Genomic DNA, 26472 nt, shown 5'->3' with positions numbered 1-26472 from the left:
AACAGCTCATTACACAGCTGTTCAGTCGGGCAACGGAGGTGGGACCCAGGTGCCAGTGCCACCGCAACCGCAGCCCCATCTTCCAGTACCGAACCGCGCGGCTCGAGAACTTCCGCGCCGACTCCGCCCACCGCCGCGATGTCGTGCTGGGCCGCAGGCCGCCGCTCGTCGGCGGAGAACGCCGGCGCGGGGGGCGCCATTAAGACGGTGGCGGCGCGGGCTGGGAAGCGCGTCGCCCTCGGGGAACTCACCAACGTCTTCCGCGGCCGCGGGAGGTCGTCTGGCTCCGCGACCGAGGCGGTACGGCTCTTCCTTGCGCGCTCCTACGATCGGGGCGGCGCGTGCCCCTGGTCGGCTTTCGTTTCGGGAGCGGGCGGAGCTTGGGTCGTCGATGGTTTGAGTAGAGGGGTTGACGCCTACGAATTTTTATTTGACGTCGATGGTTTCTGGTGCACGCCGCATTTGAAATTGAGCATTTGAGCTAGTTGGTTCGAGCAATTTGGTTCGGCATTTCTAGGGTTTCTGCCGTTTTGCTCTGCCCCTCTTCTCGACCGAAACGATACGGCTGTCTGATTACTGGTTATCTAATGGTTCGTCTTAATTGCGCGCTTGATCGATCAATTAAACAACATTCGCTGAGAGAGATTGATTTTCCTTCTTTTTCGCTGATTTCTTCGATGAATGAGAATGTATCGGCCATTTCCCCTACTTTCCTCCACATTTTCTCAAGTGGTCATGCTAGAGACAAAAACAGTCATGGATAGTTATAAGGATGGTATCCTTCCAAATGGGATAAGAGAATTCTTACTACTCTCTTTCTTTCTCTCAATTGAAGAAGTAATTGGAAAATAAAACAGCAAGTACAAAAATGAGTAATTGGTTCTGTTCCAGTGGTCTTAATGCAATATTGGGATTTTCTGGCGTCGTCAGAGATATTTTGCTGCTTCTGGAATTCAGTAGCAATGTGCACTGTTAGGTTTCCTGAAGTTTTTGGCAGGTTGGGGTTTTTACATCGCCCTGATATAGGGGCCATGTTTTTCATTGTCACGTGCTCAGTTCCCAATCTTCCATTGGAAATGTCTTTCTTTAGGAAAGTTTATGTGCTTATGTAATCTCTGTTTAACCGTTTTGATTGTTTCAAGTGAACCTGTTCAACACACGTTCATGTTTCCTCCTACTACTGCAGAAATTGAGTTCAACCAAACCAGTTGATGTGAAGAATAAGGGATCCTTTGCAAGCCTGCGCAATGTAAAAACGGGACGAGGTTCTATCAGGAAACTGACCTCTGACCAATTTGATTGGACAGTATCACACCATGACAGTGTCCTTCAGAAGGAGAATGCCTCTTTCCCTTCTGTGCCTAACGTTGTACCAATAGGTAGCAGCTCACCTGGCCTGACGGATGATTCAGTCTCCATGGAGGACGCTATGTCAACATGCAACTCAATAGAAAGCTCCGATCTTGAGTTCCTTGATGACGAGGACTCCTCACTGGCAGCTTCTTTGCATTGTTGGGCCGATGATAAGCTTCATATCTCAGATAGTAAGGAAGTTGTAGGTTTGTTCACTTGTCAAAATTGAGGTAGTTCTGTATGGCTTTTTGTGCATTGTGTTCAACATTTTAAACTTACATAGTTTGTTTATTGCTGCAGCATTCAAGTGGAGGAAACATAGTCCTATCTCTATGAAATCTGATAATATCTCTGACCTCGACAACAACTATGAGGATCCACAACATTGTGCAACTCTTGACTACGAAATTTATGAGAACTTGCGAGAGGCTGAGGTGATAGATTCTTGCTCATGCTCATACTTATAATATATATGTGTATGTTGAGCCTCAAGTAACAACTGGACCATGAATATCAAGTAATTCCTAAAAACTGAATACACACTGTTTTGTGCTCAAGTTGTTATACTAGTTGAAATGAAAGCACGAAAAGAATCAAATGGTAGCTTTTTTCATGTTCATTGGTTCTGAACGAAAATCATACAATTCTTAGTGTTCTAGAAAGTGTTAGGAGGTTCTAGGTGGTTAACTGTTGATTTACTCACATCTCTATAAATTTCTGGATCGCCTAATCATCATAGTTTGTGTAACTCCACATTCCATTTAGCAGTTCCTTGACGTAAAAATTGTGTTTCTATGTTGCGGAACATTACAGTGTCTGTACATAATATCACACTTTGATGAAGCCTGTGTTGGGTTGCTCCTAGCTGCCAATTTACTTGCTCCCAACATTTACTCTGTTGTGTTGTGATTTTTTATTTCTTGCAGACTAGGAAAATGCCTTCAACACATTTTGTGGAAACCACTCAGACAGATATGAGCACAACCATGAGGGCGGTGTTAATAGATTGGCTTGTAGAAGTAAGCATTTCCACTTAACAAGGAAAACATGTTTATCAGTTAAATGAACAAATAATTACCCTGTTGATTTTTGTTACATTCTTGCCTTTTATCAATTCAGGTCACAGAAGAATATCGTCTTGTTCCTGATACCTTGTACCTCACTGTCAATTACATTGACCGTTATCTTTCTGTCAAAGAGATCAATCGGAACAGACTGCAATTGCTGGGTGTTGCCTGCTTACTTATAGCTGCGTAAGATACAAATAGTTTATTTTAGCCTATTTCTATTTTATTCTATGCTCTTTCTGACACTATGCTGCTAATATGGTGAAATTTCAGGAAGTATGAAGAAATATGCCCACCCCAAGTAGAAGAGCTCTGCTATATTACTGACGGTTCATACACTAAGGAAGAGGTCCACGGCTCAGTTCATTCTTTTTTTTCTTATATTTTCTTAGTTTCATCTTCTAACACATAGTTAAACAGGTTTTGCAAATGGAAGCTTCTGTCCTGAATTACTTGAAGTTTGAGATGACGGTACCTACACCAAAATGTTTTCTAAGGTAGTATCCTTTTTTGTAATACTTACCACGCCTATACTTACTGATACTAAATCTTTTGCTCTTTTTTACTAAAGGAGATTTGTACGTGCTGCTCAAGTGTTTGACGAGGTACTTGTATTTCTTCATTGATTTGCAGTTCCTGCCAATTCTATGTGCTGTCCCAACAGGCTGAAACCTTTTTCTTTCTGCAGGGCTCAACTCTGCATCTTGAGTTCTTAGCCAACTATATCTGTGAGCTGTCACTTCTTGAGTATAGTTTGCTTTGCTATCTACCTTCATTGGTAGCTGCCTCTTCTGTTTTCTTGGCAAGGTTTATCCTTAAACCAACAACAAACCCATGGGTATGTGCTCCCAACCTTCTATATCCTATCTTTTACGAATCTTCAGAGGAAAACTGAATGTTTGCGTTAGCTAACATTTGCATCCATGTTTAATCGAAAGCAGAATTCGTCGCTTTCTTACTACACGCAGTACACACCATCTGAGTTGCGTGGTTGTGTAAGGGTACTACACCGGCTCTTCCGTTTTGGCCCTGGAAGAGATCTTCCCGCTATCAGGGAAAAGTACAGTCAACATAAGGTGAGTGTTTCCAACTTAAGGTGATTGCTGATGAGAATTATTTACTTTATTTAATTTCCTACTCTGATGCTAAATGCTCTACCCTCTTTCTGCTCTCAGTACAAATTTGTAGCAAAGAAGTACTGCCCACCATCAATTCCCACTGGCTTCTTCCAGGATGCGACCAGTTAGAAGCTGAGATCACTTCTAGTTATTCACTGAAACTTTCTGTGGCTCTTAGTGTGAGTTCGTTCTGTACAGATTGCTGTGCATGCAAGGCATACGCGTGGCCTTGTGTTTAGCTGATTGATGGGTGTACATAACTGTAGGTGGAACAGGTGCAGCTATGTTCAGTTTCATGTGGGAATGTTGTGGTTTCTTCTGGCATCGTCTAGTACTCAACTGATGTGCTCTTCTTTTCCCACTCTGTAGAGTTGTATCCATATTGTACGTTTGCCAAACTTGTATCATATGGTTCTGGACCTTGCTCATAGCAAAGATAGATAGTTTAGCTAAAGATCAAGTGTACTCATTGCTATCTTTGGTTATTGTGTGGATTATTTTTTCTTTCTGAACGTTCTGGTCTGGAAGCTGACAGATGTACCATCCAGTTTAGCACAGTAGAGTTCGAATCAATTTTTTATCATGGAAATACTTTCAAAAGAAACCGAATTATTTAAAGGTCATGTTTTAATTTTTGTCCTTTTACTGTTAACTAGGCGTTGCTACGGGCAAAGATTATATAAGTTTTGGATACGTATAGCTGTTCGTATGTTAATTTTTAGGGGTCTAGGTTATCGAGTCGTGGACGGAAGGTTGGTCCGACTCGTATACAGGATGGATGAGGCCCACATGTTGACGACACAAGGTGGATCAAAGCAAAATTTAAGGTGAAAACGTTACATGCTTTAGAAATATATAAAGATTATGTTATGAAATCTTCGCGATCTTTGAGACCATGAATGGGAGAAAAAACATAGTAAATAAAAAGCATTATAAAATGCACCTAGTGGTCTCTAAACTCTTAAAATCCCTAAACTATTTAAATTTCCGGGGTCTAAATCTTCTAATCAACACATACGAGCCTAGATTTACTCTAGACATGAGTACCTGGAGGTGGTATATACCAGGATTATGATATGCTTTGACCCTGCATCTTTAATCTACCCTCTCCTATGAGAAAAGAAAGAGAGACCGACCGTGGAGACCACGTGAGAATTACCCCTCTTGCTAAATTTAGCAATGGTTTCTTCATCGTCTAGCTGCCCTCCATCCCACGGATTCCTCTCGCAGCCCCACGAATCCAAGCCCATGTTTGCAAAGCATTTCTCACTCTTTACCTCCCACCAAAGCGATCCTCCCGTTTTGGTGCAGGCCAGCTGCTGCTGCAGACCGCATTTTCCTTGGATCATGTCAAAACGCATAGGTTTCCTTCAGAGAAATGTCAAGGCGCCTAGGACCTTCCGTCGATTTCTTTGAACAGCCGCCTTGCGATCTTTAATTTCCAGGAGTGTCATATGAAGCATTATCTGATTCGTTTGCCGCCGGAAGCATTCGTCAAGATTGGATTTGTCGGGTTCGTGTTTCTTGCTCGGCCACCATTTTGTTGCAAATGTTCAATTCATGTATGATCCTTTTTTTTTCTTGTCTGCTTGGAGTTGGGTCGATCAGTGGGTCCTTAATTTCTAAAAGATCAGGCCAAAATTTTGTTGGGTCTCATCTGCTATGAAAGATTCAGCTAAAGGATGAACAGAAGAAGGATTTCTGTCGCGTAAGGCTGTTGATACTCTGCCGTGTGTGTAGTTTCAGATAGATCGAGCACGGCATGGACTTCAGCCCTCAGAAGAAGGGAGCTGAACACGATCACAGCGGCTTCGAACACGACGACGAGTACGATGAGTTCGGAGCTGAATCCACCGCGTCGAGGCCGTATCCACACGACAGCAAACCAAAGCCCAAGAACAAGGCGGATCAGTTAGATCACAAGACGAGCCACTTGTCCGGCGCCGCGAATCCAATCCATGGCGGCGCACCCCACGCGACGGCGCCGGTGCCGCCGCATAGCTCGGAACCGACAGGTAACGCGATCGCTGCGGCGACGGCGCCGGCGGGCAACAATGCTGCTGAAGCCGCCGGCAATGGTGTTGGCGGCAGCGTGGACGGCGGCGGCGGCGGCGGTGGCCCGCGGAGCAACAGCATGGAGAGCAGCAGCACCGCGTCGGCGCACGTCCGGCGGCATACCGGCGGCGACAGCCGGTGGGACGCCATCCAGCTGGCCACGACGTCCCTGGAGGCGCCGCTGAACCTGTGCCACTTCCGGCTGCTCAAGCGCCTGGGCTACGGCGACATCGGCAGCGTGTACCTGGTGGAGCTCCGCGGTACGTTGGCCTTCTTTGCCATGAAGGTGATGGACAAGGCGTCCATCATCAGCCGCAACAAGATGGCCCGCGCGCAGACGGAGCGCGAGATCCTCGGCCTTCTCGACCACCCCTTCCTCCCCACGCTCTACACCCACTTCGAGACCGACAAGTTCTACTGCCTGGTCATGGAGTACTGCAGCGGCGGCAACCTCCACTCGCTCCGCCAGAAGCAGCCTGGCAAGCACTTCTCCGAGCCCGCCGCCAGGTTCTACGTCGCCGAGGTGCTGCTCGCCATGGAGTACCTCCACATGCTGGGGATCGTGTACAGGGACCTCAAGCCGGAGAACGTGCTGGTCCGGGACGACGGCCACATCATGCTCTCCGACTTCGACCTCTCGCTGCGGTGCAGCGTGTGCCCGACGCTGGTCAAGTCGTCGTCGGTGCACAACATCGGGAGCGGCGGCGGCGGCGGGGGCAGCGGCAGCAGGGGCGGAGCGGACGCCGCGGACGGCGACGTCCTCACAGCCAACCAGGGGTGCATCCAACCGTCGTCCTTCTTCCCGCGCATCCTGCCGCGGCGCAGCCGGAAGCCGTCCAAGAGCGAGCTGGGGCTCAGCGGGCCGCCGGCGGTGGAGTTCAACGCGGAGCCGACGGACGCGCGGTCCATGTCCTTCGTCGGCACGCACGAGTACCTGGCGCCGGAGATCATACGCGGCGAGGGCCACGGCAGCGCCGTCGATTGGTGGACGCTCGGCATCTTCCTCTACGAGCTGCTGCACGGCTGCACGCCGTTCAAGGGCGCCGGGAACCGCGCCACGCTCTGCAACGTCATCGAGCAGCCGCTCCGGTTCCCCTCCGACGCCGCCGGTGGCGGGCCGCCCACCAGCTCCGTCGCCAAGGACCTCATCCGCGGCCTGCTCGTCAAGGAGCCCCAGAAGCGGATCGCCTTCACCAGGGGCGCCACGGAGATCAAGCAGCACCCCTTCTTCGAGGGCGTCAACTGGGCGCTGGTGAGGAGCATGAACCCACCGTCGGTGCCGGAGCCGGTGGACTTCCGGCAGTATGGGGCCGGCAAGGAGAAGAAGGCGGCCGAGACGGCGGCCGTCGAGGCGGCGCCGGCCGGTCACGCCGCGAAGTCAAACTCCGGCGATTCCTACACGGATTTTGAGTACTTCTAGGACGTACTGGTCGACATGCATATTCTTACGACTTACTGTACAAGGTTAGATTATCTTGATTGATCGAGGGCTGCCATCTTTTAACAAAATGCTTTGATCATGCATTGATCTTGTAACACAATACTTTCATGTACCACTTGACTACAAACTTAGTTCTATCATTTAGCCACGCCGTCAGTTACCATTCTCATCATCAAAACAAAATGCAAGAAAAGAAAATGGCATTCCTATCTCATGCATAAATAAATTCTGACACTGCACTGGATAGCAAAATTATCAGGAAGTAGGGTTGTCATGCACAAGGATCATGACAACAGCAATGGTGGTGAATGCTGACAAAGTGCAATTGAGTACTACATGCCTTGCAGCATTAAAATTACGTTTACAGGAACAAAGTTGTGCCTCAGGTAAACACTGCGAGATGAGATAGGTTACTGCTGCTTTGGCACTTCATGCTGATCTAGTTACACTAAAGTTCTAGCAATGTTACATGCCCTTCTCATTCCACGGGCATAGTTTACAGTCTGCACTAAACGGCCAAAAACACTTGGCTTGCACTTATCTCACGCACACAAAGTGGCGTACCGCATGGAACACATGGACGGACAGCTTAAGAACACCATCAGAAATCCTGAAGTGAAAGGCGCATATGTCACCAACTTTAATATCCTTAGCTGCAACCACGTTTTCCCAGCCCATTGTGAGACTCGCACGGCCATCTGCATTAAGCTGCACTCTAACAGTACCACGATCTTGCCCATCGACTTCAAAATGAGCAAAGCCCACCCCTTTATCCATGCAAGAAAGCAATGGCCTAGAGATGTACTTTGCAGAGAGCCGCTGCCACAAAAAAAAAATGCATACAGTTAGCAATAAATCATAGTTCTCATAATAGGAAGCAAAACATCAGAGAAGTCAAAATAAGAAGGATTGGAGCTAACCATCCTTCCCCTTCTCTTCAAGTTTGATTTATTCATTTGGTATACATAAAATGGGATCTCTGGTGGGGCATAACCACAGAGCTCTCTCAGGTGTTTCTTCATTCCAGAAGAGAGCATTAGTTTATTTCCACGGAAAAACCATTCATCATTCTCCGTAAATTGCCACAGTTCAGACCCTGCCACACATAAAGATGGTCATATACAATATTTCTGCAATACATGCATCATAGAATCAACCAAAATGTCTGATATCGTATTAGGCAATGCATCAAATAAGACATAGTTTGTTTATCAGTCAATATATGTGGAACACCGCCTGTTTGGATGTTGTGGTTTTAGAAAAATATAGTATCAAGAAACTGTAGTTTTTAAGTCAAAGACATGCAAAACCACGGTTTAGAAAAAAGAGGTCCGGAGTGGAGTTTTTTAAACTCCACAAAGACTACAACTTCGACAATACTACGGTTTTTAAAACCACAAAGTTTGTTGCATCCAAACACCCATGAGCTTTTAAAAACCAAAGTATTTTTGTAAAACTGTAGTATTTATCCAATACTCCAAAAATACTTTGTATCCAAACGGGGCCGTACCACTGAAATTTCCCGCTGAATAAATCACTTAGAGCATCAAATATTCAATTCAATGTTTTTATTATTCAAGAACCTTCTAGAATTATTCATTTATTCTCATGTAAGATGTAAATACCAATGTCAAAACCTTGCCTATACTTGCTCAAGACATGAACACATACCTGGTTCTCCACTGCCAGAGTCATTTGATATGAGAGAAGGTTTCTCATCATCATCATACCACATGCATGTATCCTCATCATCACGTATTTCAATGAAAATAGGCTGTTTCTCTGCACCACCTGGTATAATAGGAAATTTAAACATCCAAAAGGTGTGTGTATTATGATTAGTATAAATAATAGGACTACTTACCAGCTTGTCCTTTTAATTCTTCAACTGCGCACAACTTGGCTTCTGTTTCATTTAGCTTTGCCTTTGTTTCACTATCCACTGAAAGAGCATCTACTGCACAAGGTACTTCTGTGCTTGAGGCAGAGTTATCCCCATGATCCAACTGCCAAAGATGGAGGAAATTTTCAAACTACCAGAAGGACAGCACACAGAAAAGAATACTAAATATTAAATTAGCATTCTTCAAGGCATAGCCATTGATACTAGCATACTCAATTAATTTTATTGTTCATAGGAAGATGTTTATGTCTGATTATCTGATATCACAATTCATAGTGGCATATTCAGAGCAAAACAATTCATCAAGTTATTCATATGAAGCTTAACTTCTGAACTATGTATAACATTTCATAACCATCATGCTTCAACATATAGGCAGGACAGTGAGAGCAGAAGCTCTGATACGTCAGGAGAAGGCATGTAGATATGCTTGGGCTTGAATGATCTACACTGAAGTCAATACATCTACGAAAGTATAGCAGGCACGGACAAGAATATGCTCTATCTAATGTGCATATGGTGAAAGACAAGCAACACATTTTTAATTGACCCCATTCCTATTAACTAAATTGCCCTCATTGGGACCTCTACTCTGTTTCTCCTTTGTTTTTCTCAAACATGCAGGAGAACTACATGTACATAAACCTTATCTTTCTCCTTTTCATGTACGTGAACCTTCTCTAATATTCTTCAGAAATCCACACTACTTTGTTTCATATTAAGAAAAAAAGGCGGACATAGAGGTTTTGGACGAGATGTGGACGTAGAGATTAATCCAATGTTGAGAACTATGGCTAGCATTTGTTAGGCTGCCTTATTTCTGAAACTGCAACTGATAAGAGATGCCACACTTAGGAACAATTCAGAATGTTCTGATAGATGTCCTTACCTTTGACTGCAGTAGGGCTACCTGTGAATGTAGCTGATCTATCTCTTGCTCTAAAGACTGCACTTTGCTTCTTTCGATGCTTAACCTTTCATTAAAAATATGTTCATCTTGATGACGACTAATCAGTTCATCCATAGTTCTCTCCAGTGCTATAAATATTTTGTCCATTCCATTTAAACCTGACAACATATCCTGCAGTATTGCATCATTAAAAATTTTCTTCGAAAAGGAGATAGGAATAAAAGCCACCAACATAATGAATGTATTCAAATTGACCAACCTTCAACGATATATCATCAGCATTTCTTGTTTCCTGTTTAGTCAGCATAGATTGGTCCTTCATCGGTTTATCTCTTTCTTTGCTGACTGCAGCAAGCTGCAAGAAAGAAACACACAAAGATGTCAAAGCATATTCTTGGCTCAAGAAAGATGGGTTTCAACATACATACGAATTCTACAAAGGATGATTTAGTATCACATGAATTCGTATTGAGACAACTTAGGCAGGAGAAGACAATAAGTGCTATTGGAGATAAGTGGACTCTTGGCTCCACACTGCATCTTGGATAAAAACTGGAAACAGATGTATAGCAGGTGATGAGTGATGATACCGGATGTTCAAGCCAGCTGACCTCCCCAGTCCCACTTTCAGCACTATCCTTAGCAAGGGTAGCTTCACCAATTTCATCCAAATTTGTTAATGCTTGTCTGTCAACAATTCAGATGACTGCATGAATTTTAACTGAATAAAAGACAGCAGGAGAATTGAATTTGACTAAATTATCAATATTTTGCGCAAGTTTTCAGCAAAAGAAGCCATCAATTTTACACTTCGTGCTCATATTGCATCTATAATCATATTACAATACAATAGTACTACTTTTAGTGTTCAAATTGTTCGTATCAATGAAATATCAACAAAAAAATAGGATCAGAACAATGATAACGCATACGCACTTTTGATGTACATCGCCATAAGGAGACACGTCAGGTTTGTCACTGAGCAGCACTTTACATGATCCAAATTCAAGCTCTAGCTTATCTGCTTTAGCTTCAATTTTCTTCAGCTTCGGTAGTTCCATCTCTGCTCTTTCCCTGTGCCCCTGCTTCTCCAATAGCTTTTCTTTTAACCACTCAGCATTTGTGGAGCAAGGTTTTAACTTTGTAGCTTCACCCACTTCCTTTTCCTGTAGATATGTATAATCATGTGGGTAAAAGGTGTTAATGATTTTGGAAAATTGAAGTAAACAGACTACAGAGGTTAAATGGAAGTAGTCAGAGAACCATTCTCATTGTCACATATTGATACAGCATCATATGATAAAATGGATTGCATGGTAAAAACTAAAAAGGTTAGTTGGCTGATTGAGTTTAGCACTTGATCATTGAATATTTTTTAAGATAACTACGAAAGTGTGTTTCTGCTCTAGTTGTCACTTCCGTTTTATGATTAGAAGCTTTTCTTATTATCACCAGTCAATTATTTATGCTTGTTTATAGATTTTGCCACCGGGTTAGCTGTCTGCCACACATGTATGACTGTATCCCTTGTATAAGCATTGATTGTATAACCACTTTGTATTGAAGTGGAAATTAACTCCAAATTAAAAGTAGTTGGTGTTCATTGAATACAGAGAACACTAGGTACCTGGGAATCAGAACGCAGGGAGGCAAGAAAGGATCTGCTCTATTCCAGCAGCTTCTAGGAAACTAGCACCTAGTCAAAAGTTGATTTTGTAACACAAAATGTGGATTGATTTTAATCTGAACCTGCTCAATGGATACAGTTATGGATTCGCATCGGCAATGGGCAAGTGACGCCATTGAGGCGGCGCTGCACAACCCCCGCCACTGCGGCCAACTGTTGCGGGGACCTTAATGAAGGAAACAGAGCGGGGATTTCCTGGGCTGGAGAAGTCAAAATGCGGAACCAAGGCAGGGAATGAGCTCGCGTCGCGGTAACTGTATTGCACAGTTCCAACCTACTCAGCATCTGGGAGCAGCGCAGGAACTGAACAGACGCCACATCGAGCTCCCGTGTCAAGCTGATGGGTCAGAAACATCTCAACTGAAGCGGCGCGCACCAAGCCAGCGAGAAATCTCTCAGCACAAATGAACCAACTTCACGGAACCCAACAGATCCCGCAACGCAAGAGCCATACCGTGAGTGCCCCGCCGAGCCTGCGCCCGCCGGCGGCGACGTTGGTGAGGTCCCCGAGCGCGACGCGCCTCTCGGCCTGCGCCGCCGCCACCACCACCTTGGCGCCGCCCCCCGCGTCGGGGTTCCCCGCCATGGCCAACCGCCGAGGCGCCGGGTGGCCCTCCTCGGAGTCCTGGGGATTCACGGAGGTGCCGCGGCGCGGAGGAGGGGAACGGAGCAGGCGGCGGTTGGGAGACGTCGAGACGAGGAGAGGAAGCGGAAGAGGCCGGAGATTTGAATTCGGGGGCCTCCAAGTAAAGCGCGCTGCGCAACGGGACCAGATTGCAAAGGGGCCTCGCGTGCACGCCACGCACGCACACGGCCTCATGCCACGTGCCGCCGAAGGACCTGGAGCCTATGGGCAGTGGCAGCCGCTGGGCCCAACGCCAAGGCCCAACGGATTCATCGAGGCGACATGCGAGGGCAGCCAGGGCCCAGGAGACAGCCGCACGCGGGTTCCCCCCTCTCCCTCTGATCGGTGGTCCCGGTCCAACTACCTGATACAAAATTTGTGGCCCTGATCCCTCTCAAACATTAAAACACAGTACTCTCTCTCCGTTCCGAAATATAAGTCATTTTAACAAATCTAGAAATTTTATAATGCATCTGGATATACATTATATCTAAATTTATAGAAAAAAAATTATACATTCAAATTTACTAAAATAACATACAATTTGAAATAGAGAAAATATCATGTTTCGAACCCATGGCAATAACCACAATGTTACAAGGATGACTGAGGAGTTGCCATCGTGCTTTTCACTATGTTTGCACGTGCCAATTGAAAAACTTGATAGTTTAGGCAACTAGAGAATATGCTGTATAAGAACTATCGTTTGAAATATTTTTTTCTCAACTCCTTTCAAATCAATTAAAGGATAGTTGTATGTATGTCTTGATGTATATGGGCAACTAGGATTGTGCATGGAGTGATTATGCAAAGCAAAATGTTCGCACTAGCCTTACTCTCTATAAATCCATCAATGTATAATATACATTCCATTTAGGATGAGAAAGTCCACTTCTTCACAAAAAAGGGAGAAAGTGCATAGAGTAAATTTTACCTTTAGTTTATCTTATAATGAACTATTTTAAATTACTACGAAGTCAACCTTATCTTAAAAACACTTCGAACAAGAACACTGAAGATACTCATAATTCGACCAGTTATTTACTTAGACCTGATTAATTTGGTTTTCTTAAAAATAAGACTACAATATACATTAATAGAAGCGAGCATTAGTCTTGAGGTATGCATGAGCTTATACTCCTTTAGTTTATTCTCAAACAAATGCCACATTAGGAGTATTAGCGTGGTGAAAGTGTGAAATTTTATGAGCCTCGATCACAAATGTATATAAAAAAATATTAGGATTTTGGCGTGGTGAAAGTCGTTTGCAACAACTTCTTTTAAGAAAACATAGAGAAATGCCCGTCGATGTTGTGTGTTAGAGACCGTACAGATCAGGGCACTTGCGCCTGGCCTGATAAGTTGGAGCAGTGGAGAATCTTGAAGGTGACAAGAGTGGTAGAGATAGAGAGCAGAGGCCATGTGGGGGTGAGGCCGGCCGACGATGAACAGAGCTACTAGCGATTATTCCGGGGGCCAGAAATGGAAGGCTCCGAGGTGCCCCTGTTGCTCTCGGTACGGTTAGGCCCCGGAAAGGGAAGTCCCGCACCGACCCGACCCCCCACCGCCAGCATCCCTGTCCGCACCCAACACGACTCCAACGACTCCCGGCCGGATCTCTCCCCCCTCCTCCGATCCCCGGACCTCCCGTATATATTGCATGTCCGTTGCGCCACCCGGAGCACGGCTAACTCTTCCCTCCCTCCCTCGCCTTGATCGACACGGACACGAACCGCACGAGCTCGAGGCAAGACATGGCCGGCGGCGGCGACGACAAGACGCCGGAGGCCGCGGCGTTCAAGAACGTCCCGCGGCGGCCAAGGAGCGCCTCGCCGGGGTCCGCGGCGCGGCCGCGCGAGGAGGAGCTCGGGGCCGGCGGCGGCGGCTCCAGCGCGCCACCACCGTCGGCGGCCGCCCGGGGCGGCGGTGAGCAGCAAGTTCACTGGGTCGAGGAGCGGCGCCGGCTGCTTCGCGCGCAGGACGCCAAGAATGGTGGCAGCGGCGCTCTCGGCCGCCGCGGCTTGTTCGGCGGCGCGGCACCAGCGCCGTCAGGGAAAGAAGAGGCAGCTGCGGCGTCGGCGTCGGCGTCGGCGAGCAGCAGTAGGGAGCGAGGCGCGGACTGGGCCAAGAAGGAGCGGATCCGCAAGGGGAAGATGCCGGCGGCGAAGGAGAGCCCGCCTCGGGGGAGCGCCTACGACGACGACGCCGCACCGGCCTCGCCCCGGCCTGCCGGAGGCGGCAAGCTCATGGGCGACGCGATCCGGTCCCACGGGGGCTCCGCCGCGGCCCGCCGCTCCAAGATCACGCCGCGGCGCGGGTCGAAATCCAAGAAGCGCAAGGACCGCGGCGGCCCCCCATTCTGGTATGGCATGGGGAGGGACGGGCAGTCCACCTCGACGGCCGGCTCCGACCTCGACTACTCGTTCGACAAGATGGGCGCCGTCGTCAGCGACGAGCTCCGCGCCGCCCTCGGGGGCCTCGGCGTCGGCGCCGCCACCCCCCAGCCCAAGCGCGTCTACGGCAGGATGATGTCCGGGTGCGACAGGAACACCCACCAATCGCGCCTGCAGATGTCGTCCAAGAGCTGGCGCGCCGAGGACGGCGACTACCCGCTCTGCGCGTTCCTGACGGAGGCGGAGAAGGAGGCGGTGGAGGACGGCGAGGGGCTGGATGTTACGGCCTACGACCGCCGCGGCGCGGCGCACGCGATCAGGATCGGCTACCTGGGGAGCAACCGGAGCTACCGGCTCACCAAGAACTGGGGCAAGTTCCTGCGGGACAACGACCTCGTCGTCAAGCGCACCAGCAGGGCCGCCAGGGCGCCCAAGGACGTCATGCTCGACCTGTGGCTGTTCCGCACGCCGGAAGGGAAGGTCGGTATGGTCATTCTGCACTACCGCAAGGGCGAAGCCGCGCACGCCGACGCCGCCTTGGACGAGGAGGAACGGAGGACCAGGCCCAGGCTCGCGGACAATGCCTCCACGCCGGAGGCTACTTCGTCGCCGGAGCCGGACGGGGGCGCGGGGGGCGACGACGCTGCTATTGAGGACGTTGCCGGTGGTGTGGACGAGAAGGGGCAGGGCGATGCGGCGGGCGCGCCGTCCCCGTCGGAGCCCGACGACGGTGGCGGCGCAAAGGCGGGCGAGGCGGGACAGGCTGGCGGTGCGCCGAGCGAGGTGGCGGCCGCGCCTTTCTCGCCGGACGCCGATGGCACGAAGACGGAGGAGAAAGAGGCCGGCGGCGCACCGACGGAGGCGGCCGCACACTCATCGTCGGAGGGCGTGATGGAGCAGGGGGCTGGCGCGGCGCCGGGCGATGCTGATGGTACGAAGACGGAGGGGAAAGAGGCCAGTGCGGCGCCGACAGAGGCGGCCGCGCAATCGTTGTCGTCTGACACCGCCGGTGGTGCGGCAAATGCGGCGGGCAAGGAGGCCGCGCCACCGCCGTCGCCGCGGGACGCCAAGAATGATGACGGCCCGGCACCGCCCGTGGCGCCGCCGCTTTGGTTCGGGTTTGGGCTCACTCAGCACGAGTTTTTAGCTGCACACGCGCTGGTGCTGTTATCTCTTGGTTGAAGGGGCTTAAGGCTGTGTGACTTCTACTTAGTGCATGTCTAAAAACTATTGTACTCGATTTCTATGACGACAAAGCGAAACTATTCTACTGTAATAAACCCAATAATGTCTGGGTTGATGCTCCTGGTTTAATTGGATTTTTAGAGCTTGATTGTTTTGGTTAGCAATTGGAAGGAGCCATTTGTGCTCACTGGCCGCAAGTGTTCTTTGGAATATGGGTGATTGTGCGGGTATTTGAGGGTTCAATCAGCACCGAGTGTTTAGTTTAAGCTCCACCAAGGATTGAGCAACTGGATTCCTGTAGTGAGGAAGATAAACCAACAATAGTGCCTGGAATATTTTACTGACAGTTAAGATTGAAGTGTAGCATTTATATGAACTATTTTCTATCAATTCTTTTTTTTGCGGGTATATTTTCTATCAATTCAAATGTAGTAATGTACAAGTGAAGTAATGGGTGCTCATAAGTTGCAAGAGGACATTTCAGTATCCTGCTGTTTATATTCGTAGAGGATTTTTTTTTGAACGAACGTATTCGTAGAAGAATGAGAAAAATATCTGAATCATTCCTATCCGATGTTGGAAATAGCCCGTTGCTATAGCCCGCTATTAATTTTTTAAAAATCTACCGCTATGCTATGCAATATTTATCCGCTACATCCGCTAAAGTGGTTTTACAAGATTTAGCAGTGCTAAATGTCCACTAAGTGGTTTTTTCGAGATTTAGCAGCGCTAAATATCAAGTTGCTAATAGATTTTAGTAGTATCATTCGCTTAAAGACGCAGTTAAAAGAACCGATATAACTAAACAAACGTAGTGTGGATCCTAAACAACGTAGCATGGGCACCGTTAGGCAGTTAAGAGATATGTTAGAATTTATTTTTGGTGTTAGATCAATAATAATTATAATTTTATATATGGTTATTGATTTTTCTGCGATTCCACCAAATAATTTAGCTTTCGTTTCGTTACAGCCCGCTATAGCTTCTAAGGAAGGCCGTGCTATTTACAACACTGTTCCTATCGGTGGAAGGTGGGTCATGTAGCTGGAGTGGGCCGCAGGGCGGAGGGTCTGCTCGTCGGCGCTGGAATTGGATGAGAATGAGAAAGAGGTGTCTAGGCCCGAATGTCTTATGGGCCGTGGGAGGTCCGTTTCCAGTGTCTGGTCGAACACGCCACAGATCCACTCCCTCCCAGGCCCGGGAATGGGGGGTTCCCTGAATGCGCGTCCCTGTGCTGTGGTGCCCCTCTTCAGAGTTCAGACAGCGTTATGTCTTCAGACAGTGTCGGTGGTCTTTGAATACCATACCATACCATACCATTTGTTCTTCTCTTGATGTACTATTACTATTAGTTTACTGACATGCACATATCAGCCTCTAACAACTGCTCCATGATTACTTTTGCAGAATCTACGGAAAGAAAAGGACGTCTCGGTTGTGCTCATCCGAACTAGCCGAGCTTTGTAATAACCGATGACGAGTGACCTTGCCTCTACAGGCAGTACGAGAGGGATGTGCTAACAGAGTTTACAGCCAGACGAGAGTGTCATTTCCTGAAGCACTATCAATTTTTTTTCTCGAACAAAAACGAAGCACTAACAATGAGTAGTCACAATATGATGTGTGCAGATACCATCAAAGAGTATACTGTCATAGTGTCATGTGGTGCGGAAATGCTACCAGCCATGCCGACGCGTCACCCCACCTAACATTCATTAAAAAAGTAAGTCTCAGAATATCTGACGCAAATGGTCAATTAGTAGATATACAAAAGCTTTAGAACTGGTCTTCATCAACAGATATTTCCAGCTGGCAGCACCATAGACTACTGCAGTTCTTCCAGAATAAAATAAAATTTGCACAAAGAATGCAGTTCTATGAACTACTTCCGATTCATAGATGCTGGCAATCCAGGCACATCAACGAATACTCATGTCAACATCAAGTATGTCTCCTGCCTTCTATACGTATTAACATATCTATCGTGTGGTAGACACAGAAAAATCCAGTGTTGCTGTACCAAGACTCGGTCACTCTTTCACAAAATCCACAACATTATTATTCAACTGTCTCCATAACTGCATCATGCAATTTGCTCTCCCTGGTTAGTTACAAACCAAAAATGTCGACATCACTGCCTGAAAGCCATCACGCTGACCTTATCCTCAGTTTGTCACTCCCCAAGTATGCGACGCCAACCACGGTCAGTTCATCTGAATGTTCAAGTGCAGAGCAGCCATCGTGAAGCGCCATGTCCTAGCTGTAAAGTAACAGGAGGACCCACCTTGGTATCTAGCTTTCAGCCAGGTACATTGTTTTGATTGAACTATTAAAGAAGCGTCACTCTCCATATGGACTTTTCATGAGCTCTGATAGCAGCAAAGGTTGACTAGAAGTCTAGAACTAGCTGTTAGAGATTGCTGTATTATCACCATCAGTGTGCAGAAGGAAAACTGTAACAATTTGAACCCCATAGCACTCTGAATTTGACCAGGAATGGTCCTTTGCTTTCAGGATTGAGACAAAAATTAGGTATAGCTCGGGACATAAGTAGCTGTGCATTCATCGCCCAAAAGCCACCTCTGCAACAATGGCTCCATCTCTTGCAACTCTCCTTGCTACTGCTTCCATCCTCTCTTTCTTTGCTCTGTTCCCAAAAGCTGCATCCCATGACACTCTATCACTGGGTTCATCTCTCAGAGTTGAATCCTACCAAACCAACATCTTGCAATCATCAGATGGCACTTTCTCCTCTGGCTTCTATGAAATCTATACCAACGCCTTCACGTTCTCAATATGGTACTCAAAGGCAGCCAACAAGACCATTGTCTGGAGCGCAAACCCTGACCGTCCTGTACATGCCAGGAGATCGGCTATAACCTTGCGGAAGGATGGAACCATGGTCCTTACAGATTATGATGGCACAGTCATGTGGCAAACTGATGGCAATTTCACAAAAGTTCAGCATGCTCATCTTTTGAACACTGGGAATCTCGTCATCAAGGACTCAAGAGGTAACACCGTCTGGCAAAGTTTTGATTCACCAACAGACACTTTCCTACCAACACAACACATCACTGATACCACAAAGTTAGTCCCTACAACTCAATCACATAGTCCTGGTAACTATATCTTCCGATTCAGTGACCTTTCAGCACTTTCGCTTATATATCATGTGCCTGAAGTTTCGGATATATACTGGCCAGACCCTGATCAATTTCTCTACCAGGAAGGCAGAAACCAGTATAATAGTACAAGGTTGGGAATCCTCAGTGATAATGGGATGCTTGGATCGAGCGATTTTGCAGATGGCCAACCACTTGTAGCCTCTGATGCAGGGCCAAGCATTAAGAGAAGGTTAACTCTTGACCCTGATGGTAATCTGCGTCTGTATAGCCTGAATGACTCAGATGGGTCATGGTCAGTTTCAATGGTAGCAATGTCCCAACCTTGCAATATTCATGGTTTATGTGGTCCTAGTGGAATCTGCCATTACTCACCTAAACCTATATGTTCATGCCCACCAGGTTATGTGATGAGAAACCCAGGTAACTGGACTGAAGGTTGTATGGCTAGCGTTAACATAACATGTGATCATTATGACAAAAAATCTATGAAGTTTGTGAAACTCCCAAACACGGAGTTTTGGGGGTCAGATCAGAAACATCGTCTGTCAGTTTCTTTTCATACTTGTAGGAATATTTGCATCAGTGACTGCACCTGTAAAGGCTTTCAATATAAGGAAGGTACAGGATCATGCTATCCAAAAGCTTATCTTTTCAGTGGAAGAACTTACCCAACACGGGATGTAAGAACTATATATCTCAAGCTTCCAATAAGGGTGAGTGTTTCAAATGTCGTTATTCCCCATTCCACTGTGTTTGATTCTGTGCTACGTCATCTGGACTGTGATCAGATGAACAAAAGCATCAGAGAACCATTTCCAGATGTGCATAAGACCGGTGGAGGAGAATCAAAGTGGTTTTACTTCTATGGGTTCATAGCTGCATTTTTTGTTGTTGAAGTTTCCTTTATTTCGTTTGCATGGTTCTTTGTTTTGAGAAGAGAGCTTAGGCCATCAGAATTATGGGCAGCTGAGGAAGGTTACAAAGTAATGACTAGTAATTTTCGAAGGTATAGTTACAGAGAACTTGTCAAGGCAACGAGAAAGTTTAAAGTTGAGCTAGGAAAGGGAGGTTCAGGGACTGTATACAAAGGTGCCCTTGAAGATGATAGGCAAGTGGCTGTGAAGAAGCTGGAAAATGTAAAGCAAGGCAAGGAAGAGTTTCAAGCTGAGCTAAGTGTAATTGGGAGGATCAATCACATGAATCTTGTAAGGATATGGGGCTTTTGTTCAGAAGGATCTCATAGGTTGTTGGTTTCTGAATATGTTGAGAATGGATCACTGGCTAACATTTTGTTCAATGACAAAAACAACATCTTGTTGGACTGGAAGGGACGGTTTAATATCGCGTTAGGTGTTGCAAAAGGGTTAGCCTATCTTCACCATGAGTGCTTAGAGTGGGTCATCCATTGTGATGTGAAACCTGGGAACATACTGTTAGATGAAAATTTTGAGCCTAAGATCACCGACTTTGGGTTGGCAAAGTTACTAAACAGAGGTGAGCCAAACCAGAACGTTTCCCATGTAAGAGGAACATTAGGCTACATTGCTCCTGAATGGGTGTCTGGTCTCCCCATCACAGCAAAAGTTGATGTATACAGCTACGGAGTTGTGCTCCTTGAGCTTTTATCAGGCACCAGAGTTTCAGAGTTGGTTGAAGGTTCAGAGGAGGTTCATAATATGCTTAGGAAGCTTGTCAGGATGCTTTCTGAAAAATTGGAAGGGGAGGAACAATCGTGGATTGATGAGTTTGTGGATTCGAAATTGGACCGGCCATTCAACTATGTGCAAGCAGGAACACTAATCAAATTGGCAGTGTCCTGCTTGGAGGAAGACAGAAGCAAGAGACCAACCATGGAATATATAGTAAAGACCCTCCTGGAAGCTGATGATTGAATGGCCGAATGGACTATATGTGTATTTCCTGCTTGGACGGAGATAGAAGCAATAGATCAACTCCATACCAGCTGATCAGGCTGATAGTAAGTTGTGTATAATATATTTCTTAGACAATATTTCCGGCTTTTACACTAAAATAAATTACCTGTACAGAGTATTTTTGGTTTGTCAGTTGAAGATGTAATATGGTATTAGAAGTCAATGATAATCATGGAACCAGTGGCGAAACTAGTACCGCCATGGATGAAGCCATGTAGGTGTGTTTTCTTATCTGAATAGCTGCTGTTCACTCTCACAATTGTGAAAAGGTCGTGTTCCTCAAACTAACTTGAAGTTGCATTTCTCCTTTGGTGATGATGACTAGTAGTCTATTACCAGCACAATGGACAATGTGTGAAGCTGTGACTTGTACCAGTAATTTCAGTTTCCTTTAAGACAGAAACTAATGTCTCGGTTCGATGACTTTGCTGTTACAGGTGTTGGTCCTAAACTGCTGGCATGCTCCTGACAAATGCTAGAAATGGAATACAGTATGCTGATTTATCAGTATATTGGGTCCATTGTCCTGGTAAACATGGTAGGTAAATGTTCTTACCATAGATGGAGAGGAGGAGGAAAACCGGTGGCCGCCGCCTCCTGCTGTGCTGCGGCGGCGGCGGCATGTGGTGCCCGACGAAATTGCAGCCGGCGTCCGTCAGCCTGATACGGTACCTTGCTTCGCTCGCCGTCCCCAGCCACGTCCTCTGCGGCTGCGCCTGAGCCACGTTGCCCTCGCATCGCCCATTCGCACTCCACTGCCCCGCCGCCCCGTCGCCATTCCAGAGTCGGGGCTCTTCACCTCTCCACTCCCCAGATCCGGGTCGGAGCGCGCGGAGGGTGGGCCGTGGTGACCCCACCGACCTGTCAGTGCGCAGGCGAAGGCGATGCTCTGCCCCGCGCATGTCGCTCAGAAACCACTTGCCCAGCCCAGCGCGCCCCAGCGGCCCAGCCCAATACAACAAACTGCTCCGCGGCAGACCGGCTGGTCGTCCTCCGTGTAAACTCACCGACCACGGGACGCTCCGCTCCGGCGCTCCCGTTGCTTTCGAGCCCGTGCGTGCGTCTAGAACAGTGACCAGCCTCCGGCAGCCCTCGTCGCCTCCCCTCCTCGGCTACACCCACCACCACCACCAAGAACCCCCGCAAGATTCGCGCGCCCGGGCCGGCCGCCATGGCCAGATCGGCGCCGGAGCTGCCGCCGCAGTACTACGCGGCCGCGCGCTCCGGCCACCGCTCCTCCCCCGCTGCGTCCTGCGTCGTGGCCCTCCTCTTCCTCCTCCTGGCCGCCGGCGGCGGCGCGGCCGCGCTGTTCCTGCTCTACCGCCCGCGCGCCCCGGCCATCGCCGTCACGGCGGTGCAGCTGCCCGCCTTCGCCGCGGCCAACGGCACCGTCGCCTTCACCTTCCAGCAGCTGGCCTCCGTGCGCAACCCCAACCGCGCCCCGCTCGCGCACTACGACAGCTCCCTCCGCGTCGCCTGCGCCGGCGGCGAGGTCGGGTCCATGTACATCCCCGCGGGCCAGATCGACGGCGGCCGCACGCAGTACATGGCCACCAGCTTCAACGTCCCCGCCTTCGCCGTCGCGGGCCCCGCCGCATCCTCCTCCGTCGCGCAGCCGGCCACCATCTCCGTCCCCGCGTCCGGGCCGTCGCCGCACGTCACGGCCTCGCTGGTGGAGCAGCAGCCGCCGGTGATGGAGGTGGACTCGCTGCTGGTGGTCAGGGGTAAGGTAACCGTGCTCAAGGTCTTCACCCACCACGTCGAGGCCGCCAAGGTCTGCCGCATCAGCGTCTCGCCCGCCGACGGCCGCGTGCTCGGCTTCCGATGCTGACACTACTGCTCGGCGGCCGGCCAAGATCTGACAATCTCATCAGCCTGGTTGGTTGGTAGTACTCTCAGTCTCAGTATCAAATTAGCTTCTTTGGATTCAATTCAGTCAGTGAAATTGTAAGATAAGCTCGGCCGATTTGTAAATTAGATTAATCCCTTTGGTTCTGAAGAGTACTCTCTTTGGTTCTGAAGGTTTGTAGTTCCTTAAGTTTACCATATTTACTAGATTTGTGCTGTGTTCTTGATGTTGTAGATTATCACTGATAGATTGTTAGGTGCTCAGAGTCCAGACCAAACAAAGAGTTTGTTCTTGAGATGGATGCTCCAATTAGACAATTCACAATTGGTCCCGGCTTGTGTCAAGTAAACAAGGTCAGGCAATGTCAGTAGTGTTATGTATTTCATCGTGCATCCTTTTGATTGGAACCGGTTTCTGTCTAAATCTGAGGAATCTTGTTCATCCTAGAAACGATTCCAGCTAGAACTCTGCAAGTGCAAATTGAAATGGCACTGCGAATGTTCGCATCTTGCAAGTTGAAATACTACTGCAAAATGCAATTCTGATGCACTTCAATGAGCTAGTTAAGATGCCTCTTGCAAACTGCAAGGTTGAGATGTCCTTGCAAAATGCGAGTTGTTGATGCTATCTTGGTGGCGATTGAAGGGGGGGCATATTCTGCAGTTCACCAACTCAAGTTGCTGTTGTACGACGCATGATTGGTGGACAGGTACCAGTGGATGATCATCGGGGTGGCTGTTGTAATTTCCGGAGTTTGGTGAGCATGGTGGTTAGACTATGATGATGGTGAGCGGATCAGGACGGCAGTGGTTACTCACTGGCTGGTGTGAACTGTGAAGCATGCATGTGCTGCCGACGTTTCTGGTTTCTCCCGGCTGTGGTTGTAAAACCTGCTTGACGTTCTCAAAATGAAAATTAAGAACTCCAGTTAAAAAAAAAAACTGCCTGACACCGACACACTGACCACATGAACCTACCATGTTCTCACGGCAGACCTCCCATGCTGTATAGCAGCCAGATTGTACATTCTGCATGCATCTAAAATAAAGCTATTACCAGTATCAAAAGAACCTACGATCCAACTCTGCTCAGAGCCGGAGCAATTTACATGAATCTTCAGTCACATTCGACCACTTTGGTGAATCAATGGCAATTCTCGTCGACCAGTAACATTTTCAGCGAACCGTAACAGTGGCTGTTCATTTTTAGTTCATCTATCGTGAAGACCATGAAATAAGATCCTGTCATCAATCAAAATTTTTCCTTAAAAAAAAACAAATTCAAAAGGCTGCAACGTTAGCTCAATCAGTGATCACACAAAGGCACATGTCGCTTGGTGTTTCTGGTGACAAATTATTCGCTAGGGCCCGTGGGCCTCTTTGAACCCACCACGTGAAAACGAAACCCACATCATTCATACACCCCCCCCCTCTCTCTCTCTCTATCTCTAGAGCTTTAGGGCTCAGCCCCCCGTCTATTAAAAGACAAGAGAATGTTTTTACAGCGTAGGTTCTGAATGGCCCATGGCAATAGAGAGACCAAAGGTTTAAACTGGGGCCCCGTTTACATTGCAAGTTTTTATAACTTTTGGAACTTTTTATACTGTAGCACTTTCGTTTGTATTTGACAAATTTTATCTAATTATGGACTAACTAGGCTTAAAAGATTCGTCTCGTGATGTACAATTAAACTGTGCAATTAGTTATTTTTTTTACATATATTTACTGCTCCATACATGTGTTTCAAAATTGATGTGATGGAGAGAGAGTGTAAAAATTTGGAATTTGGAAGCGATCTAAACAAGGCCTGGATATATGATCAGGAAGAAAAAAATCTGACCAGAGACAGCAAAAAGACTAACAGACTAAAAAAGCGACGAACATCGGGGCAACGCGTGGCTAGCCGAAACATCGAGCCCAGGTCAACTGGAAACTCCCCAAGCTTTCAGACCATCACCAACGATTGATCCAACTCCCGCAGCTGTGAGACCCAGTTTTGTAGATTCATCGGCACTTCCTCAACAGAGCTTGTCAGCGACACTTCTGGCCATGGGTTCAGGTCCACCATCGTCCCAGCATCATTTCTGGTCTTCTTGCCAAGACAGTCAGGTCGGTCAAGTAATTCACCAGCTCTTCCTTCTTGTTGACCGAGCACAGAATTAGCCAATTCTGCGCCAGCCTTATCACTCGCATCATCAACACTTCCATGCTCCTCCATTCTATGTGCTGAAAACAAAATTCGTTTCTTAGTTTCCGTATCCCCCAAAGAGCTGCAAAGCTAATGATATTCACAGCAGAGAACTTTTTGCTGCTAAGCCACTTGGCACTTATTGATTCAAAAGAAGTACCAATCTCAAGGCCCATGGCTTGAGGTATCATAGACCACATCTTCCTAACTACTACGCAGTCAAAAAACAAATGCTGACTAGTTTCGTTTTCATTATAGAAAAGACAAAAAGGAACCTCTACTTTCTGTCTTTTTGCCGGATTATCTCTTGTTTTTAGACAGCAGCCAGAGAAAGAAATGAACTCTTGAGGAGCTTTAAGGTTCCAAACACTAGGAACATAAACTGGGACAACACCTCGAAAAGTAATTACTTTGTATAAAGACTGAAAGGAATAAATGCCTGTAGAAGTAAACTGCCAAATCATAGCATCCTCCTCATCAGTTATCTCGAGAGTGGAAGCTAGTTGTACTACCTCTAACCATTGTCTATACAATCTCGCACCTACAGTTCTTCTAAAGTTGCACTTCAAGTCACAGCCATCCCAAAGGTCCGCAATGGTACCGGTCTTTTCATTAACTATCACATAAACATCCCAAAACTAAATGGCTAGACTGAAATTGTCTAGCCAATTATCTTCCCGAAACCTTACTTTTTTGCCATTCCCAACTTTCCACCTAAAGCCAAACTTGGCAGCTCTAGCTGCCCACATCAGCCCTTTGAAAAACTGGGAAGCATCATTATCTCTAGAATAAAAGATATTAGGCATGTCAGTATTGTATTTAAAGTCTATTAGCTCTTTTCAGAGCTTCCCATTATCAGCTTGATACCTCTTAATCCAAGAAGCTATCAGGCAAATATTAAGGTCACTCAAGTAAGGAACACCTAAACCACCAAAGTCCTTTGGCATACTAACACTGTCCCAATTGGCTAGATGGTATATATGTTTATCCTCAGTATCATTCCACAAACAATGGCAAAGTGAGTATTTAGAGTTTTGATTGCCTATTTTAGAAATTTGATAAAAGATAGCAAGTAAACTAGTATGCTAGCCAGGCAAGCTTTAACCAAAACCACCCTGGTAGCATAGTAAAGAAGCTTCCCTTTCCAACTAGCTACTTTCTTTAAAATTTTGTCCGGTAAAGGTTGAACATCCTCCCTTTTTAGTTTATCAAAGTGGAGAGGGACTCCTAAATATTTGATAGGGAAAGTACCAACAGGACAACAAAAAATGTGGGCTATCCTATGAATCAAATCATCAACTAGATTAATGGGAATCAGCTCACTTTTATGATAATTAATCCTCATCCTTGAGAGCTTTTCAAACCAAACCAAGTTACATTTCAGATTTCTAAGGTGGTGTTCTTCTACACCAGAAAATAAAATTGTATCATCAGCATATTGTAGAGATACAACCCCTCCTGGTTTAAAATCAGGAACTAGACCTTGAATTTGGCAAGCTTCAGAAGCTTTAATCAACATTCTAGTTAGGACATCCACAACTAAGTTAAATAAAAAAAAGAGGGATGGGGTCTCCTTATCCCAAACCTTTACCAGGTTTAAAGTAGGAGCTTTCCTCTCCATTCAGATTGACTCCTAT

General features: G+C 47.1%; 7 protein-coding genes across 13 annotated transcripts; 5 read left to right on the top strand and 2 right to left on the bottom strand.

Annotated features, from left to right (window-relative positions):
* The first annotated feature begins 70 nt into the window (after nucleotides 1-70).
* On the top strand, nucleotides 71-4046 carry LOC112886422 (cyclin-A1-4-like). 3 transcript variants are annotated; one of them, XM_025952324.1, is made up of 11 exons: nucleotides 71-300; nucleotides 1187-1559; nucleotides 1654-1787; nucleotides 2280-2372; nucleotides 2473-2606; nucleotides 2694-2769; nucleotides 2841-2917; nucleotides 2992-3025; nucleotides 3109-3258; nucleotides 3362-3496; nucleotides 3596-4046. In XM_025952324.1, exons 1-11 carry the CDS (start codon nucleotides 139-141, stop codon nucleotides 3665-3667), a joined length of 1440 nt encoding a protein of 479 aa, XP_025808109.1. In that variant the 5' UTR covers nucleotides 71-138; the 3' UTR covers nucleotides 3668-4046. The 3 variants fall into 3 exon arrangements, with proteins under 3 accessions (XP_025808109.1, XP_025808108.1, XP_025808107.1); XM_025952323.1 differs by lacking the exon at nucleotides 2992-3025 and having other exon boundaries at nucleotides 1187-1544; nucleotides 3054-3258; XM_025952322.1 differs by lacking the exon at nucleotides 2992-3025 and having other exon boundaries at nucleotides 3054-3258.
* A 1620-nt stretch (nucleotides 4047-5666) lies between these two features.
* On the top strand, nucleotides 5667-7013 carry LOC112886850 (serine/threonine-protein kinase AGC1-7-like). Its single transcript, XM_025952861.1, has 2 exons — nucleotides 5667-6271; nucleotides 6320-7013. The coding sequence occupies exons 1-2, from the start codon at nucleotides 5673-5675 to the stop codon at nucleotides 7011-7013; spliced, it is 1293 nt and encodes a 430-aa protein (XP_025808646.1). The 5' UTR covers nucleotides 5667-5672.
* Nucleotides 7014-7297: 284 nt separating this feature from the next.
* Nucleotides 7298-12241, bottom strand: LOC112887230 (mitotic spindle checkpoint protein MAD1-like). Its single transcript, XM_025953358.1, has 9 exons — nucleotides 11989-12241; nucleotides 10784-11013; nucleotides 10438-10534; nucleotides 10107-10202; nucleotides 9827-10018; nucleotides 8899-9040; nucleotides 8706-8825; nucleotides 7955-8130; nucleotides 7298-7853 (listed from the first exon to the last, which is right to left on the bottom strand). The coding sequence occupies exons 1-9, from the start codon at nucleotides 12118-12120 to the stop codon at nucleotides 7572-7574; spliced, it is 1467 nt and encodes a 488-aa protein (XP_025809143.1). The 5' UTR covers nucleotides 12121-12241; the 3' UTR covers nucleotides 7298-7571.
* Nucleotides 12242-13913: 1672 nt separating this feature from the next.
* LOC112884542 (DNA translocase FtsK 1-like) lies at nucleotides 13914-15734 on the top strand. The gene is made up of 2 exons (XM_025949946.1): nucleotides 13914-13964; nucleotides 14139-15734. Exons 1-2 carry the CDS (start codon nucleotides 13914-13916, stop codon nucleotides 15732-15734), a joined length of 1647 nt encoding a protein of 548 aa, XP_025805731.1.
* A 1576-nt stretch (nucleotides 15735-17310) lies between these two features.
* LOC112883820 lies at nucleotides 17311-21719 on the bottom strand. Its single transcript, XM_025949062.1, has 2 exons — nucleotides 21356-21719; nucleotides 17311-17442 (listed from the first exon to the last, which is right to left on the bottom strand). The coding sequence occupies exons 1-2, from the start codon at nucleotides 21699-21701 to the stop codon at nucleotides 17414-17416; spliced, it is 375 nt and encodes a 124-aa protein (XP_025804847.1). The 5' UTR covers nucleotides 21702-21719; the 3' UTR covers nucleotides 17311-17413.
* On the top strand, nucleotides 17622-21427 carry LOC112883817 (putative receptor protein kinase ZmPK1). Of its 5 annotated transcripts, XR_003226966.1 has the most exons (3): nucleotides 17932-20843; nucleotides 20914-21017; nucleotides 21237-21427. XR_003226966.1 is itself a non-coding variant. In XM_025949059.1 (2 exons), the coding sequence occupies exons 1-2, from the start codon at nucleotides 18328-18330 to the stop codon at nucleotides 18984-18986; spliced, it is 552 nt and encodes a 183-aa protein (XP_025804844.1). In that variant the 5' UTR covers nucleotides 17622-18327; the 3' UTR covers nucleotides 18987-19252. The 5 variants fall into 5 exon arrangements, 3 of the variants coding, with proteins under 3 accessions (XP_025804844.1, XP_025804842.1, XP_025804843.1); XM_025949059.1 differs by lacking the exons at nucleotides 20914-21017; nucleotides 21237-21427 and having other exon boundaries at nucleotides 17622-18859; nucleotides 18967-19252; XR_003226967.1 differs by lacking the exon at nucleotides 20914-21017.
* Nucleotides 21719-23028, top strand: LOC112883819. The gene has a single exon (XM_025949061.1). It carries the CDS (start codon nucleotides 21971-21973, stop codon nucleotides 22628-22630), a length of 660 nt encoding a protein of 219 aa, XP_025804846.1. The 5' UTR covers nucleotides 21719-21970; the 3' UTR covers nucleotides 22631-23028.
* Nucleotides 23029-26472: the final 3444 nt, after the last annotated feature.

The sequence above is a fragment of the Panicum hallii genome, chromosome 3 (genome assembly GCF_002211085.1).
Source record: "Panicum hallii strain FIL2 chromosome 3, PHallii_v3.1, whole genome shotgun sequence".
NCBI lineage: Eukaryota > Viridiplantae > Streptophyta > Magnoliopsida > Poales > Poaceae > Panicum > Panicum hallii.
Note: the sequence above shows the minus strand (reverse complement) of the source record. Positions and strands in the feature narration are given on the sequence as shown.

Coding starts and splice junctions, on each gene's coding strand:
- LOC112886422 (XM_025952322.1), top strand. CDS start 139: ATGTCGTGCTGGGCCGCAGGCCGCCGCTCGTCGGCGGAGAACGCCGGC. Junction 1,560..1,653: donor AGATAGTAAGGAAGTTGTAG/GTTTGTTCACTT, acceptor TTATTGCTGCAG/CATTCAAGTGGAGGAAACAT. Junction 2,770..2,840: donor GTTCATACACTAAGGAAGAG/GTCCACGGCTCA, acceptor ATAGTTAAACAG/GTTTTGCAAATGGAAGCTTC.
- LOC112886850 (XM_025952861.1), top strand. CDS start 5,673: ATGGAGAGCAGCAGCACCGCGTCGGCGCACGTCCGGCGGCATACCGGC. Junction 6,272..6,319: donor CCGACGCTGGTCAAGTCGTC/GTCGGTGCACAA, acceptor GGGCAGCGGCAG/CAGGGGCGGAGCGGACGCCG.
- LOC112887230 (XM_025953358.1), bottom strand. CDS start 12,120: ATGGCGGGGAACCCCGACGCGGGGGGCGGCGCCAAGGTGGTGGTGGCG. Junction 9,041..9,826: donor TAGCCCTACTGCAGTCAAAG/GTAAGGACATCT, acceptor CATCTTTGGCAG/TTGGATCATGGGGATAACTC. Junction 8,826..8,898: donor AGAATTAAAAGGACAAGCTG/GTAAGTAGTCCT, acceptor CTATTATACCAG/GTGGTGCAGAGAAACAGCCT.
- LOC112884542 (XM_025949946.1), top strand. CDS start 13,914: ATGGCCGGCGGCGGCGACGACAAGACGCCGGAGGCCGCGGCGTTCAAG. Junction 13,965..14,138: donor AGGCCGCGGCGTTCAAGAAC/GTCCCGCGGCGG, acceptor CTTCGCGCGCAG/GACGCCAAGAATGGTGGCAG.
- LOC112883817 (XM_025949057.1), top strand. CDS start 18,328: ATGGCTCCATCTCTTGCAACTCTCCTTGCTACTGCTTCCATCCTCTCT. Junction 18,860..18,970: donor AACTCAATCACATAGTCCTG/GTAACTATATCT, acceptor TCTACCAGGAAG/GCAGAAACCAGTATAATAGT.
- LOC112883820 (XM_025949062.1), bottom strand. CDS start 21,701: ATGCGCGGGGCAGAGCATCGCCTTCGCCTGCGCACTGACAGGTCGGTG. Junction 17,443..21,355: donor CCTCCTCCTCTCCATCTATG/GTAAGAACATTT, acceptor AATGAATGTTAG/GTGGGGTGACGCGTCGGCAT.
- LOC112883819 (XM_025949061.1), top strand. CDS start 21,971: ATGGCCAGATCGGCGCCGGAGCTGCCGCCGCAGTACTACGCGGCCGCG.